This window comes from Gossypium hirsutum, chromosome A08, assembly GCF_007990345.1.
Source record: "Gossypium hirsutum isolate 1008001.06 chromosome A08, Gossypium_hirsutum_v2.1, whole genome shotgun sequence".
In the NCBI taxonomy this organism is placed as follows: Eukaryota; Viridiplantae; Streptophyta; class Magnoliopsida; order Malvales; family Malvaceae; genus Gossypium; species Gossypium hirsutum.
The window spans coordinates 119,952,601-119,968,668 of NC_053431.1; the positions used below are offsets into that span (position 1 = coordinate 119,952,601).

Here is a 16,068-nt window from a genome sequence, read left to right on the forward strand (position 1 = left end):
AACTAAATAGACTTCTATATTTACGTTATCAAATAATTAGTTTTAATTATAATTATATAAATGTATTACTTGTAATTAGCTACATGCTTTAGCTACATATTTACTTGACATTGTTTACTAACATTTATTTTATGCGATATTTATTAGTGATTGTGAGGGTGTTAATATCTTCCTCAAGTATAATTGTACTTTCAAATTAGAATAATTATTTTCCAGAATAAAAATTTTAATTGATTTTAAAGTTTATTAAAATAACAATAATCATGATATTACAATGAATGATGGGCCCATAAATACATTTGAAGATAAAACATTTTATTTTATTTTTAAATTGTTTAACAACGTCTAATATTCAATATACACTTGAACATGAGTTCATGAGCATCACTTTTTAAATATATGAAAACTTATTTAAGCAATAGATTATATCCACATTAGTAACATATTTGTATTAAATATTTATTTTTTATTTGAAGAATATGAATTGTGATCACTCATTGTATAAAAAAAAATCATACGGGAGTATATTCAAAGAATTATACTAATAAAATGATCTTCTAATAGCTTGAGTTAAACGAGTTTCATTAATGATTGGAGGAGAGGCTTATTTTTTTGAAAGAAGTCCTCAGAACGTAACCTGTTAAGAACTGTTAGATTTTCAGTAGGTCAGTATTGTTCCTAATTGAGGTTTTATCTTTCAATTCTGTGAAAACTCAAGTGCTTTAAGAGGCTACCCGAGGCAACAGATTCAATAAAGTGAGAGTGTCTTGTCTAGCCGCAAGATTACCTACCTACCAAATGTGGACATTTGCACTATAGATTGTAAGGCACATGCTCAAATCCTACCAACCACAAATCTTCACATTTCTTAATAAGTTATCATACATCACGTATAATTCATTATTAAGCAAATAGCATAGCTGATCACAAATACCCTAAACACAGCAAGGCACGAGCAAGTCCTGAGAAATATAAATGTCGTATACATTGCAGAACACTTCAAAATTCACAACTGAGTTAACTCAAATGCACAATGAACATAAATCCCCCTAATTAAAGGCCATTGATGTAGTTGTTGAATGTCACCAGCTTTGGGATGTTTGTGTTGAATGTTGTCGGCTGTCATTATGGTAAAATATTAGTAAATCATAATGACATAAATAAAGGTTGTCCTCACTAAATGCCTTTTATCGTTATTATTGTTTCTGTTTTATATGCTTTATCTTTATCTAAATCCTTGTTTTCTACTTATTTAATCAAATCACTTTAATATCTACAAATATAATCTAATTTTTAATTTCCTACATCTTGCTTGTTCTTATATAAACCGTGGCTTAATTACTACCATGTTTAATTAATTAATTAATTAATTTTATAAAAATGCAAAAATTGAAATAAAAGAAGAGAAAATAGCAATATATATAACATCAAATTCAATATACTATAAATTTTATTAAGAGTTTAGAGAAAGATTATATCAAACTGTGATGCCATGTCATTTATATCCATTTTTTTTCCTCTTAATTTTCAGTTTTTGTTTTCAAATTTCATACAATCTCCTTCTTTCAGGTTTTTTTTTGGTGAATTACATTAGATCAAAGAGTAAATCGATCCTTCTATTAAAAATTGATCCTTCTATTACAAAAAGATAAAAATTTTAACAAAAAGAATCAATTTGCTTTTTAATCTAAAGCATATGGACTATTTTGCCCATTTTTTTGAACAGAAAGAACAAAATACAATTTGACTCTTAATATAAGAACCTTCGTGGTACTTTTAATCCAATTATTATTATTATTTAACTATTTTATGAATGTAAAGAAACATTATTGGATAGGATGGTTCACAAGATCATATGCACCATTTGATAAGAACCTTCATAGTACTTTTATTCCAAATATTATTATTATTTAACTATTTTATGAATGTAAAGAAACATTATTGGATGGGATGGCTGATATTATCACAATATCATAAGCACCATTTGATAGGAACAAAAAGGAAAATCCCGTACTACAGTTTCAATAAAATTGTGCATCTGATTCGCTTATCTAAGCAATTCCATGTTTCATTAAGATGAAATTACGCAATATATATAACACTATTTATTTGAGTGTTCCTCTCCTCAATTCGATTCATTAAACAATTAAAAGTAAATTTCTTCTCCTTTTTGGAACTCTAATAAGCAAAGGCTTTACTGCAGATTTTTTTATTTAATTTTCTTCAAAACATTCCTCTCCAGTTATAGAAAAAAATCCCATTTATTAGATTTTGTTTATTTTCAACACAATCTATAATATATATATATATATACATATCATTGTTCAGCTCTTGAGCAAAGCTCAATAATTTAAACCAAGAATCGACCATTGGAACCAAAATCATTATTCCCTTTGACCAGGTAAGTTCTAATCTTTTTTCTACTTGTTTATTTAGGATCATTGCATATGTTCTATAGTCGTGACTAGCACAGGGGTGAAGTAAGAAAATTGTTTTAGGGTCAAAAGTGTAAAAACATAATTTTATTATTATCTTAATTTATAAATTTTTAAAAATTGAAGAGATTATTTAAGGACTTTTTTACTTTTGAACCTTTAATCATAAATGTCCAACATGAATATTTTCAAAAAATAAAAAAATAAAAACCGGGTAATTTATGTTGCATGAGATGCAAATATATCTTAATGAACTCATCTCCTTGGCATATTCTCCATGGAAGTTGATGCCATAATTTTTAAAAAGAAATAAAATTGTAGTTTTTGAACCAACAAGATATCATATTCTGAGGTGAAATACAAGAATTTTATGGGAATGCTCTTTTTCTTTTTCCTTTTTGGATAGTATTATATATGGTATAATTCTGTTTCCAATCCATATACTATTTGAATTTTTACAATTTAGTCCCACTTACTTTTATTTTTAGGTATTTCATCATCGTACTTGTCTTCAATATTCAAAAGTTTAATTTTGAAAAAGGAAACACATTTAGTAGAAGTTAGTTAACAGTGTTATTGATTGAATTTTAACTTTCAAATCAGACAAGTGGAGGGATTAAATTAAAAAGGTTGGAATAGTATAGTGACTGAGAGCATAATTAGACCTATATATATATGTTATTCTTTGATTTAGTGAACATGGTCAAACTTTGTTCTCACCCAGGACACTTCCAGTCTAATCAATTTTACTAATTATTGACAAAATTTTGACCGAACAATTATTTGTTTTGTGTTTTTTTTATGTTCACACAAAAAATTCACTAATTATTCACTAATGTAGCTTAATATTTGTCTATTTCTTTGAGTTTTCATATCCTACAAATTATGAAACTCAAAACTCACCAAAAAAAAAAAAAAGGAAACTCAAATTGTAGCTTAGATGGCTCAAAGCAAAAATGGTGGGAGAAAATTAGGGCAATCCAACAAGATGACGGCACTCGTCGTGGACGACAACATGATCAACCGAACGATTCATCATCGACTTTTGGACAATCTGGGGATCGAAAATGAAGTTGTCAGCAACGGGAAAGAAGCCGTCGATATCCACTATTCCGGGAAGATGTTCGACCTTGTTTTGATGGATATGGATATGCCAATCATGAATGGCATTGAGGTACAAAATCTTATTTTCTTCATGTATATATATATACATATATAAATGTTTTGGTTGATTGAAGCTCGGCTTCCATCTGGAATGTGTTAGGCTACGAAGAAGCTTCGTGAAATGGGAATTCGAAGCGTGATTGCGGGTGTATCGTCACGAGCAATGGAAGAAGAAATACAAGAATTTATGGAAGCTGGTTTAGATGATTACCAAGAGAAGCCATTGACAATGCCTAAGCTTGTTTCTATTATCCATAAGATCAACGGGTAGCAAACACTCCATAGCTTTTAGTTTTGTTGTATCATCAAAGAAACTAACCGTAGAGTTGTTTCTATTGTAACCAAAGTTATATATATATATGCAAGGTCTTTTTTGACTGTTAAATTACATGCAACATGAAATTATTAGAAAAATCGATCTGAATTTAAAATTTTAATCTATTAATAAATTAATAAGTTACCCATTCAACTCAAATTAGATTTCAATCTAATCTCGATGAATCTAAAATAATTCAAACTTAGGGTCTGTTTGATTGGTTGTAAAATGTTTTCCGTAAAATAATTTCTGGAAAATGTTTTACTTTTCTGTAAAATGACTTACTAGAAAATATTTTCTGGTGTTTGATTGAATCTGTGTAAAATATTTTCTGCTGTTTGACAGATTTCCTGAAAATATTTTCCGGAAAAGTTGTTTTTTACATATATTAATATATATTAATAAATTTTTATATTTTAAATTGTTTTTACATATATTGCAATGATTATTTATAATAATACTCAATAATAAGCTACAATATTGATCGTTATAAATTGAAAAAATATTATCCACAATGAATACTAGTAAGAATATTGAATAATTATAAATTGCTTCGAAACCATAATGAGTACTAGAAATAATATTATCCAAATACATAATTAGTAGTACACCACATAGTAACAACATTGTCCAAGTGCATAATATTACAACACATAAAAGTATCAATATCTTCAACCCTGAGAAAATTTTTGAAGCCAAATTTTTCTATGCTTCTTACTTTTAACTAAAAACATTTTGGCCTCTGATTCATGACTCCCTAGATAACTAAAAATATTTTGAAGCCAAATTTTTCTATGCTACCCTCCTACTGTACAGAATATAGTGATTTTGAACATCACAGCTTTGAAGATGCTTTGTGAGGGAATCTAGTGATTTTGAGTCACCTAAAACTCCTCAATAATATCACATAAATTTTCTGTAAGGTACTTTTCTCTTCTAGACTGTAAGATGCATTAGTAAGGACATTTTGTTCTCTGAAGTAAAGATTCTGGGAGTTGAATAATTCTGTTTCATTTTTTGGCAGGAGAAAATTCTGGGATAAGAATTGGTTTATACACCCCCTATCATTCCATATTTAAAGGCATCACCCCCAGTGGGAATTCTGTTTATGGATCTTGCTAACATGTCATATTGTTCTTCTGGGTTGGCATAAATAATGGTTTTTGTCTTGGATTTTGTAGTTGGTTTGAGGTGGCATAAATAACAGCATTATTTGACCGATAAACAGAGCCATTGGGATCAACAGAAAAATGTGACAACTAGGTCTCTCAAACACTGGCAGCAACCTCTACCATCCTTCAGAAGCATGCTAGGTTGGGTGCTTAAGTAGGCATTATTATAAAGAATTTTATCACTTTAGAGAGTGGGATTTGAGTAGTCATTTTTAGTTATTTTTTCCCCTTTAAATCACCATTTCACATGTCTTTTAAGTTGAAGTTGCAGAATATTTTCTGAGTACTCATTTGCTAGAATTTTAAAGTTTCTAATACAGTTCGCTCAGATGGTAGTCCTCATCGAAATAGAAGTGTTGGCTCTTATCAGATTAGGAGCTTTATAGAATCTATTATAAAACAATTTCTACTGCTCTCCACATAGTATGATCCAATCAATTCTAACAAAACTCACTCCTACATGAAACACTAATTACCTAACCGAACCTTTAGCAATCCCATTGTTGCTCCTTTTTTATTGATTTTCCAAACAAGAAACCCAAAAAGAAAAACCGAACCTCCAAAATGAAATTCAGAACACGAACAATCAGTTAGACCCAAAATACTAATCTTCTGGCCTTATTCGATCCAATCTGAATCACATCCATGCAAACCCAAAAGATAAAAAGAAAATCCTACCCAAAATCAATAATAATGCCAAGAAAAGCAATCATTTCTTTTTCTTTTTAATAACAAACTCAAAATGAATTAAACAAAGCCGAATAGAACCGAAGCATCATCAAAGACGTGAAATCAAACCCAGAAATCTAAAATAAGTTACCATAATCAAATGCAATAATGAATCAAATAAATCACTGATAAATCAAACATTTAGCAAAGAAGCTAAACCAGTTAAACAAACAAGTGATGCTAAACAGACAAATTATGAACATCAACGAGTAAACAAAGAGTTTACCTTAAATACGAATTTGTTGGCGATTCGGGAATAAACAAACCCTTGATTTTCTGGAACTGGAACTGGGTGGAGGACCGGAGGTAGACCGGAGGTGGATCGATGGAGGACGGAGGTAGCTTGATGCCTTGATTTTGGATTTGGGAAAAAATGGAGGAGGGGAGATAGGGTTAGGGAAGACTGTCGGCAGTAAAACAAAACAATAATGTTGTGGATACAGTAAAATTAGCAACAATAGCAGAGGAGATGAGGCAGAGATGATGAGGAGCTATGGAAATGGTTTCAACGGTGACAAGATGAGCTGTGGAAAATGTCTTACCGATTTCTAAGGGGTAAGACATTTTCCGGAAATATAGGGTTGATTTTCCCGTGTTTTGGAATTGATTTTCCAAAAGGAAATCATTTTCCTCCAATCAAACACCGGAAAATGGGGAAAACCATTTCCAGAAAATCATTTCCCCCTATCAAACAGACCCTTAAATTTAAAGTGATTAGAACTTATAATAACATGATTTGATAAGTTCAAATTTAATAAAAAATTCAAAATGAACTAAATTTAAAATGATTTCAACTGCATATATTTACCCAAACTCGAAATTTTGTGTAACATAAGAATTTTATGTTTAGTACATCCAGGTCGCAAAATCCATGAATATTAGAACTTGGTGGAAAACTCCATTGGTAAACATCCAATTGAGAAAGATGAAGTCACATACATATAAAAATATATTGGTGACTCACGTGATATTGTGTTTTACCATGTCTTTTTTTTCATTATGAAATTAATTTGCATAAGAGGTGTCTTTATATTTTAATTTTTATATTTTTGTAATTTTAGTATTAACTAAACGATAATTGTAATTCGTTAAGTTTTATTTTTAAAATATGATGCAGTAAACATATTATTATATATGAACATCATGTTAGCTTATTAATTTTTACATATTACTCATAAAATTTTTAATCCATAAATTTAATGGGTATCGTTTATGTTAAGATTGAAATTTAAAATTTTTAAAAAAGTATAGACATTAAAAATAATCCAATTAGAGAATATAGACTAAAACTATTACTTTACACATAGTACAAAACTAATAGTAAAATTGAACTAAACATATTTAAATGCTATTGTTTAGATCAGGGTAAAATTACAGATTTCGAAAAATATATATTGAAATTGATCAATTTGGAAAGTAGAGAGATTAAATCCATAACTTAAGCATACTATAAAGATTAATAGCAAAAATTATTCTCGATTCAAAGTTGGAACGTTAATTCAAACTAATATTTAAATATAAATTACATTCTTAGACTTGGGTCAAGCTTGGACAAAAATTTTTTGTTCTTGAATTAGGCTAGCTCGGCTTGAATTTAAATTAAATATTTTTATTTAAAATTAATTATAATATATATATGTAAATGTTAATATAAATTTATATGTTTTATTATTTTATTATTTTTTAAACAATTGTATAAGCAATCTCTAGTTGGATTAGGACCTAAACTCAAATCTGAAAATTTTTTAAATCAAACAACAATATGATTCGATCCATGAGCATCTCCATTACCAATTCTCTATTCATGGTTTAAAACAAAACACCCATGAACTTGATTCGTAAATCTTTTTAAGTTTTTTTTAAATAAAATTAAATTTAAGTATCATGATAATCCAACATAAATTTGCACACTATAAATTATGTGAGATTTTGATGCATATTTTATTTTAGTTTAAGTTTCATAACATATAAATTTTATTTAATTTTTTGTAAAATGGATATAGAAAATATAAAAAAATATTTAAATTTATTATATTTTAAATTAAGAAATATATATTAATTATTAATCTTGTGTTTTTTAAAGATTAATTTTAATAATAATTATTTGGATTTGTATTATTTATAACTATGATTTTAGATGTAACTATGCTTGTAACTTGACAATCATAAACATCAATAAATTTACATTTTGATCACTTAATTCAATTTCATAAAGTTACAAAATGATTATTGAATTAATTAAAATTTTTTATTTAAGTTACTGGGCTATTAAAGGTTTTTGTTGTCTTAAGTTTGGTTAGTGAGCTCCAAACGGCAATTCGATAATTGGTACGGTAGATCAATACACATGGACGAGTAGAAGAACATACCTTAGATCCAAGTCCATCTGATGGTCAGTGTCCTTCAGATCTTTTACAAGAATTTCAACAGCCTTTGATCGATCCTGCCTGGTAGAAGATAATGCATAGATTAATCCAACCATACAAAAGAAATATGACCCTTTGCATTATCTTTGACGCCATTCACTTCAGAAAGTTATAAGTGCAAGAAACACATAGTTCGTAAATCCTGAACAACGACAAACAAGAGATTAACAACAATACAATAAGTGCTCACCTGTCGAGAGCTTCCAAATACTTCTGCTTTCTAATTTTAAAGAAAATCCTCGTCGAGCAAGGGTTATCTTCAACCTTAGTGAACCCACATAGATAACGCTTGACTTCATCCCATTCACCCGCCTGAACTTGATCTTCAAAATGTTTCATATTGAAGAAAAAACCAGACTCTTGTTCTAACTTATAATTCGAGCACACCATGCAAAACAAACATTAAACAAGGACTCAAAATCTAATCAAAGTAAATGAACTAAAAAGCCTACCACAACAGGGTACTATTTGTAATGCCCTAAAAAGTTAGGGGTCGTAATTTTACCGTTTTTGACACAAATTGCATGTTGGTGTGTTAACTAAGTGATTTGGGCATGTTTAGGATTGTCTGGGACGTCTTGGGTTCAAGCTCTGGCTTTTGCAGAATTTTTGTTTTTGCTTAAAAGGAACCTGGACACTGGTGCGTAGGCTTTATAAATAAATGTGGTTGAGTGAGGACATAAAAGAGTCTTGTGGCTTAGTGGTAGTTGGCGTGTGGATCATCTAGAGAGGGCAGGAGTTCGAATCCCATGTTAAGCAAATGAGTATTTATTTTTGCTAGAAGAAGACGGCATGAGTTAGTATTGGAGTTGAACACTGAGGACAAATTGTTTGAATTGGTCTTAAGGGTTGTTGCAGAGGATTTCAAAGAGGGATAAGGGGAAAAAATCTTGGAGATTATCATGGAATTTGAAATGGGAAGGTGTTTATAGCAGTATGGGAGTGTGTGAGGGTGCAAATTCGGCTAAGGGGTTTGGGGAGTGTATTTTCGGCATTTGGGGTAAGAGAGTAGAGGCCGAACTCTTCTTTGGATATTGTTCTTTTTACTTTTTTCGATCACTTTGAGTATTATTCTCCTCTGCCAATTTCTTTGTATGCTTTTTGAGAAAAGCCGAAATCTTTGTTTCATTTTGTACCGATTGGTAAAACCTTTTCTTTTTTTTTTCTCTTCTAAGTCCCTGACTGAACACTACCCTAGGTTACACTTAGCACTGTACCGAAATTCTCTTCTCCTTCTACTTACTCTCAAACCCTTTTTCTATCGCATCTCTATTGCACTTCTACCTTTAAGAACTTTGGTCGAATACCAATTGATCATTTGGTTCGTCTCGTTTGGGTTGTCTCTGTGTTAGTCGAATATCTTTTCTCTCTGTCGAATCCTTCCCCTATTCTTTTAAATCTTTGTGTTACCTGGTTAGTTTGATTGAGCGAATTCGGTGCCTCTCTGCTAGTGGTAAGTATGTCGTGTAGTGACTGTTAACCTTGTTTCTTTTATTATTTTCTCTAAGCCGAATATTCTTTTCTCTTAGTTATCTGTATCTATCGAGTGATGACTTCTTTTTCTATGCTGTATATCACGGGATTCAGTTATCACTGAGGAACGAACGGCGCAGAACGTTCTTGAGCCATCAAAACCCTGTCTTCCAACACTTGGGTAAGCCGATTATTCCTTGTTTTAAGAGTGTTATCTTAGAGGCTCTAGGTTATTCTTTTTAATTAGTTTTATCTGTTAAACTGTTGTGTGTGCAGTTGAGGGCCAAGATTCGCGAGATCAACTCTAGCTAATCTAGATACAGTTGGCCACCTTCTCTTTATCAAGGTAAGTAGAGGAGTTGGGTTAAAGGTAGTTGTTGCGATTGATGTGGTGGAGACTAATTGAATGTTGGGTTGATTGTATGCCTTGGACTCGTGGGGGATTCTGTCACTTTCGTAAATTAAGGTGTGTAGTTGTGCACCTAATCTTACTCTGTGTTCAATGATAAACGTGGATGTGTAACCACACCAAGGCTGTTGTAGATCGGTAAAAGCCAAAAAGTAGAAGTTTCGGCTATTGAGACCTTGCGAGCGTACGATCGCTCATGGGGTAAATCGAGCCCACATATTATAGGAGGTAGATTATAAGACTGGTGCGTGCGTTTCATAGACTAGGGCCGTTATGGGCTGTGTTGGGCCGAGATAGATCGAGCGGGCCTAATGGACCTGTGGGCCCCACACGGATAGGATATGCGGTAAGCAACAAAATATGGAATGAGACATGGAATTCACGTTGACGGGACTGAATTTGAGCTAAATGGGCCACATGAGGCGTGTGGGCCCACTTGGGCCGAGTAATAGGCCTTGGGCCCATTTACACTGTTTTGGCCATATAGGTTATCTGAGTCGTTCGAGACGACTATAGACCTTCTGAAGGGTCATTTCTTATGCCGAGACCCTAAAATTAATTAAATAACTGAAATAACCCTGAGGGATAAAAATTACTATTTTACCTCTAATTGACGAAATGACCTTTACAGCGCTAGTGGTAGGTTAATTGATGTGTGTATGAAATTCATATGACTGGTTTTGAGTATGATATATTGCATACACGTAATATTTATGACACATCATCTGCATGGGGTTGGGTTTATGATATGGAGGAAGTACTGCACTAGTGACTATGTCACGCTTACTATTATTGGTGGCTTGCCACACTTATTGTTACTGGCAGCTACGCTGCGTTATTATTGCTGGCAGCTTTGCTGCAATATTGGTGTACTCATTGGGTGAGTTGATTGAAATCCCCTCATGGTGTGTTGGTTGGTACGGGTGGTGTGCTGGATGGTTTTGGGATGGGTTGCATTTTGTACTATACTGAGACTGTATTGGGCTTAGGCCTAAACTGTTACTATTTAAGGGCTAAGGCCCATACTGTACTGATACTGAGTAGGGCTTAGGCCCAAACTGTTACTGCATACACTGTTTCCTATAGTATGATAATGGATTACACACTGAGTTTTCGTAAACTCACCCTTTCTTTTAATTGTACAGGTAATCCTCAGCCTTAGATGGTTTGGAGCTGCGAGAGACTCGGGGTGGCCACACGATCACGAATGACTTTATTTTTATTTAATGATTTTATATTTGGGTTTTTGTTTTTGTAATAAAGCCATTTGGGGTTTTATTTTTTTTAATTGGGCTATGATTTGGTATTTATCAACTGCTAGAGTAGGAACAACGGGTTTTCAAATAATAACGTTTTCCAAAATCGAACCTATAAATATCGATTCCAATAATAATAAACGTCATGAAAACTATACACGTTTTTAAATAGCATGAAACAATAGGCAAACTCAAGCTCTAAAATTTTAAAGGCTTTTTCGACAATTGATTTATCATCGTAAGCTTTTCGAGTTTTCGGGAAAATGTTGTGGTATATCAGATTCGGACGTAACGTCTAGGTCGAGTCTGGGATGTTACATTTAGTGGTATCAGAGCCAGGTTCACAAAACTCGGCTGTGGTATAGACGGCAAAAAGTTATTTTTCTTCTCTTTCTAAATTGGGGTTTGAAAAGGTTTTTTCTGAAATTTGGTTTTGTAATTTTTCAATGGAACCTGACTTGTTTCTGTAATGATGTTACTGGAAGTATGACACACTGAGTATCCGGCACCAAATCTGTAAGTTCTCTGCTAGTATCTATTGCTTTAAACTGTAATGTTATGTTGAAAAACTGTTATAGAGGGTAGCACCATACAGGGTTTTCTAGTTAGAACAAACTGAGACTGTAAAAAGACTAATAGTGGTGGTGGACTCTCGATCTACGGAAATAAAGCTTTAAATACTGTTAATCATAAAATATCTTTTAATAACAACTGGAATTATAAACTGACAGTATAAAACTTCTAAAAACAGATTAAGCGTATCACGATATGAGGGCTAGGGGTACTCATGAAAGGGGTACACGAGGCCGCGGTAGAGGCCGAGGGGGTGCTAGAGCTGGGTCTTCAGCGCCGGGTCACATACCTGCTATGGAGGCACTGGCTTCACCAGTAACTGAGACTGGGTCTCATGATCGAGCAATTGGGGATGATACCTTGTCTCAGGCGATACTACGAGTTCTTGAAATGGTTGCTAAAGTGAGTACGAGGTCAGTGGCCCGGGGGTTAATTTTTGAGCGACTCCGATCTAATGGGGTGGAGATCTTTAGGGGTGTTTCTGGTGTAGCCTCGAATATGGCAGAATATTGGATAAAGGCTATGGAATGAATAATGGATGATCTTGACTGTACTATAGAACATAAATTGAAAGGGGCGGTGCCGTTACTGCTAGATGAGGCTTACCAATGGTGGCTTACTGTGAGAGAAGGTACACAAGCTAACCATCTGACATGGGATTTCTTCAAGACGTCTTTTTTGGGGAAATATGTGGGCACAAGTTATATGGACGCCCGAAGGAAGGAATTTCTGAACTTGACCCAGGAGAATAAGACCGTAGCGGTATATGAGGCGGAGTTCCTGCGGTTGAGTTGTTATACTCGTGGAATAGTAGCCAGTGAGTACGAACGTTGTGTGTATTTTGAAAACTGCATTCGCGATGAATTGAGAGTTCTGATAGCTCAACAGAGGGAGCGAGACTTTGCTGCCCTAGTCGAGAAAGCAAATATTGCTGAGGATGTGAAGCGCTCTGAGCCCAGAACCGAGAGAAAGATAGGGGCAGAGTTAAGAGGGACTTGGGATCCTCGAGTTTTGGAGAAAGCCTATTAAGAGGGCCAAGTATGATGGGCCAGTCCGAGCTGGAGATTCTGTTGTTACTGCAAGACCACAACCTTGCAGAGATTATGGGAGAGTTCACCAACGTGAGTATTGGAAGCGAACGGAGGTATGCTTTAGATGTGGATCGATGGATCATCAGGTTAAGAACTGTACTCAAGTGCCTACTCTGACGCAAGCTACAAGACCAGGGTATGTGCAGTCAGTGAGAGGGGGTCAACAGCCACCGAGAGGTCGTGGGCAGGCTAGAGGTGAAAATGGGTTTGGACGAGGTCGTGGAGTACCGGGTAGGGGCACAGGTAATACCGAGGTGAGACAACCAGCCTTAGTTTATGCTACTAGCCGTCTAGAGGATGGTGACGCCCCTGACGTCATAACCGGTACGTTCTTGATTTATAATGTACCATACGTTGCTTTAATTGATATTGGCTCTATGCATTCGTATGTTGCGTGCATTGTGTCTGAAAGGTTGGGTATTCAGTTTGAGAGCACTGCTAGTGAAATGATGTGTTAAGTCCACTGGGACAGTCAGTTAGGGTGAATAAGTTATTCAAGGATGTGCCCTTAGAAGTTAAGGGGTCGTATTTCCTGCAAATTTGATGGAACTGCCATTCGAGAAATTTGATATTATTTTAAGCATGAATTGGCTAGTGAAGCATCGTGTGAAGTTGGATTGTGCTGCTAAGCGGTTGGAGTTGAGGACTTCGAAGGATGAGGAGGTGGCCATAATAGGGGAGTGAAGAGATTATTTGTCTAATGTGATATCGGTGTTAAGAGCCGAAAAGCTAGTTTGCAAGGATTGTGAGGCTTTTCTAGTATATGTTAGCAATTCTGGGACGAAGAGTCTTTTTGTGGAGGATGTCAAAACTGTTAAGGAGGTTTCGAATGTTTTTTTGGAGGAGTTTCCTGGCTTGCCTCCAGACCCTGAGGTCGAATTCGGAATTAAGCTTCTACCAAGAATAGCTCCAGTGTCTATCGCCCCATATAGGATGGCACCGAAGAAGTTAGTGGAGTTAAAGGCTCAAATTTAAGAGTTGTTAGATCGAGGATTCATTCAACCGAGTGTGTCCTCTTGGGGAGCAGCAGTTTTGTTTGTGAAAAAGAAGGATGGGTCCATGCACATGTGCATTGACTATCGTCAACTAGACAAGCTAACTATAAAAACTAAGTACCCTTTACTGAGGATAGATGATCTGTTTGATCAGTTGCGAGGAGCTGCGGTGTTCTCCAGAATAGATTTTCGATCTGGGTACCATCAACTAAAGGTTAAGGAAGCTGATGTGTATAAGACAGTGTTCAAGACTCGTTATGGTCACTACGAGTTTCTGGTAATGCTGTTTGGGTTAACGAGTGCACCAGCTGCTTTTATGGACATGATGAACCGAGTACGTAATGGCCTAAATTCAAGGTTATCGGATCAATGGTTTCGTAATCATAGATCCGATTTAAAGAGAAATTTATTTCAATATTTTTGCTTGAAAATTTATATGATAGGAAAATCGTATGAAAATATTGATAGGAAAATTTTATCGATTTAGTGATTAGTTAGAAAAAGAAATTATTGAAGAAATTGGGTAAAATAAGGTATCGGGACCTCTATCTCGTAAAACCGAGTCGAAAATAATTTTATAAACATTTATGAAATGTTATTAACGTGGTATTAAAATTTCGTTAGGAAATTTTAATGTTTGGGTAGTCAATTAAATGAAAAGGACTAAATTGTAATAGGTGTAAAAGTTGCTAGAGTGATTAAATAGCTTAAGAGTCTAATGATAAAGGATTTAAAAGGAAATTAGACCCAAAATTTATTTGGGCTGGATGGCGAGGGTATGAAATCAGCAGAAAAATTGATAAATTAAGGGTAAAATTGGAATATTGCAAAATTAACTAAATAAAACTAGGACTAAATAGGAAATATCTAGATTTCTCTTCATATCTCTTCAGTTCCAACAGCTAAAAACGCCATAGGAGGGTTATCTAAGCTGGTATTTCATAATTTTTGCACCAAGTGAGTTAATCCTTGCCTTTTTCTTGTAATTTTTGTGTTTCTAAGACTTTTACAACTAGGTCCTACTATTAAATTCATTAGTTTTTGATTTCATGGATGAAATTGAAAGTCAACATGGTTGAGTGCTATAAGTTTATGATGAAATAGAATGAAATTAAAGCTTTAATTTGTTTATGAGATGATTGTATTAGGCAATTTCAATGGAAATTGATTTTTAGGACCTAATTGTGAAAATGTTTGGAATTAAAGTCTATTGCTGAAATTATGATTCCTAAAGGTTGTAAAATAGTTTAAGGTGATAGAATAAAATGTTATTTGAGAAAAATCAGCTCAATTGAGAGGCTAATTGAGTCGGGACGAAATTATCATTTATTAAAAGCTTAGGGGAAAAATGGTAATAAACAGCTTGCACTAAAACAGTTTGGTATACTAACTTTGAAAAATCACCAAAAATTGTAGGAATCGAATTATAAGATGAACAAAATATGGAATTAAAGCTTATTTAGTCTAGTTTCTAATAGAAGAAATATTGTAAGCAATGGATTTGTAAATTTTGAGATATAATGAATTTTGGGAGACAAGGTCAGAATGAATTCGGGTTCCCCTGTTCTGACTTTGAAAAATTATAAAAAATTTAATAAAAATAATTAGGGACTTAAATTTATATGTCTAGAATTATGAATGAGTCTATTTTTAATAGAAATAAACGAGAACATCATTTGAATTCTATATAAAGAGATAATTTATTTTTAGTGAAGAAGGGTCAGAACTGTTAGACAACAGAACAGGGTTGGCTTTGAAGAATAAACTGTACTGATTGGATAAACCAAAAATTATGAAAATTTTATGGTAAAAATATATATGAGTCTAGTTTCAGGAAAAATTAACGGATCTTAATTTGGAGTTCTGTAGCTCAAGTTATAAATAATTTAGTGACTATGACTCAAGTTGATGGCTTTGAATGAACTATAAATAATAGTTGAATTATAGAGAATGTTGCATATGAACACGAAATGTATTAAATTGATAATTAAATTTATTTATTTAGATCCAGAAGATTCAAATACGAAGC

At 33.3% G+C, this 16,068-nt stretch overlaps 1 protein-coding gene across 1 annotated transcript; it reads left to right on the forward strand.

Moving 5' to 3' along the window:
* Positions 1 to 2,180: 2,180 nt before the first annotated feature.
* LOC121204691 (two-component response regulator 24) lies at positions 2,181 to 3,975 on the forward strand. The gene is made up of 2 exons (XM_041075008.1): positions 2,181 to 3,609; positions 3,700 to 3,975. The coding sequence occupies exons 1-2, from the start codon at positions 3,376 to 3,378 to the stop codon at positions 3,868 to 3,870; spliced, it is 405 nt and encodes a 134-aa protein (XP_040930942.1). The 5' UTR covers positions 2,181 to 3,375; the 3' UTR covers positions 3,871 to 3,975.
* Positions 3,976 to 16,068: the final 12,093 nt, after the last annotated feature.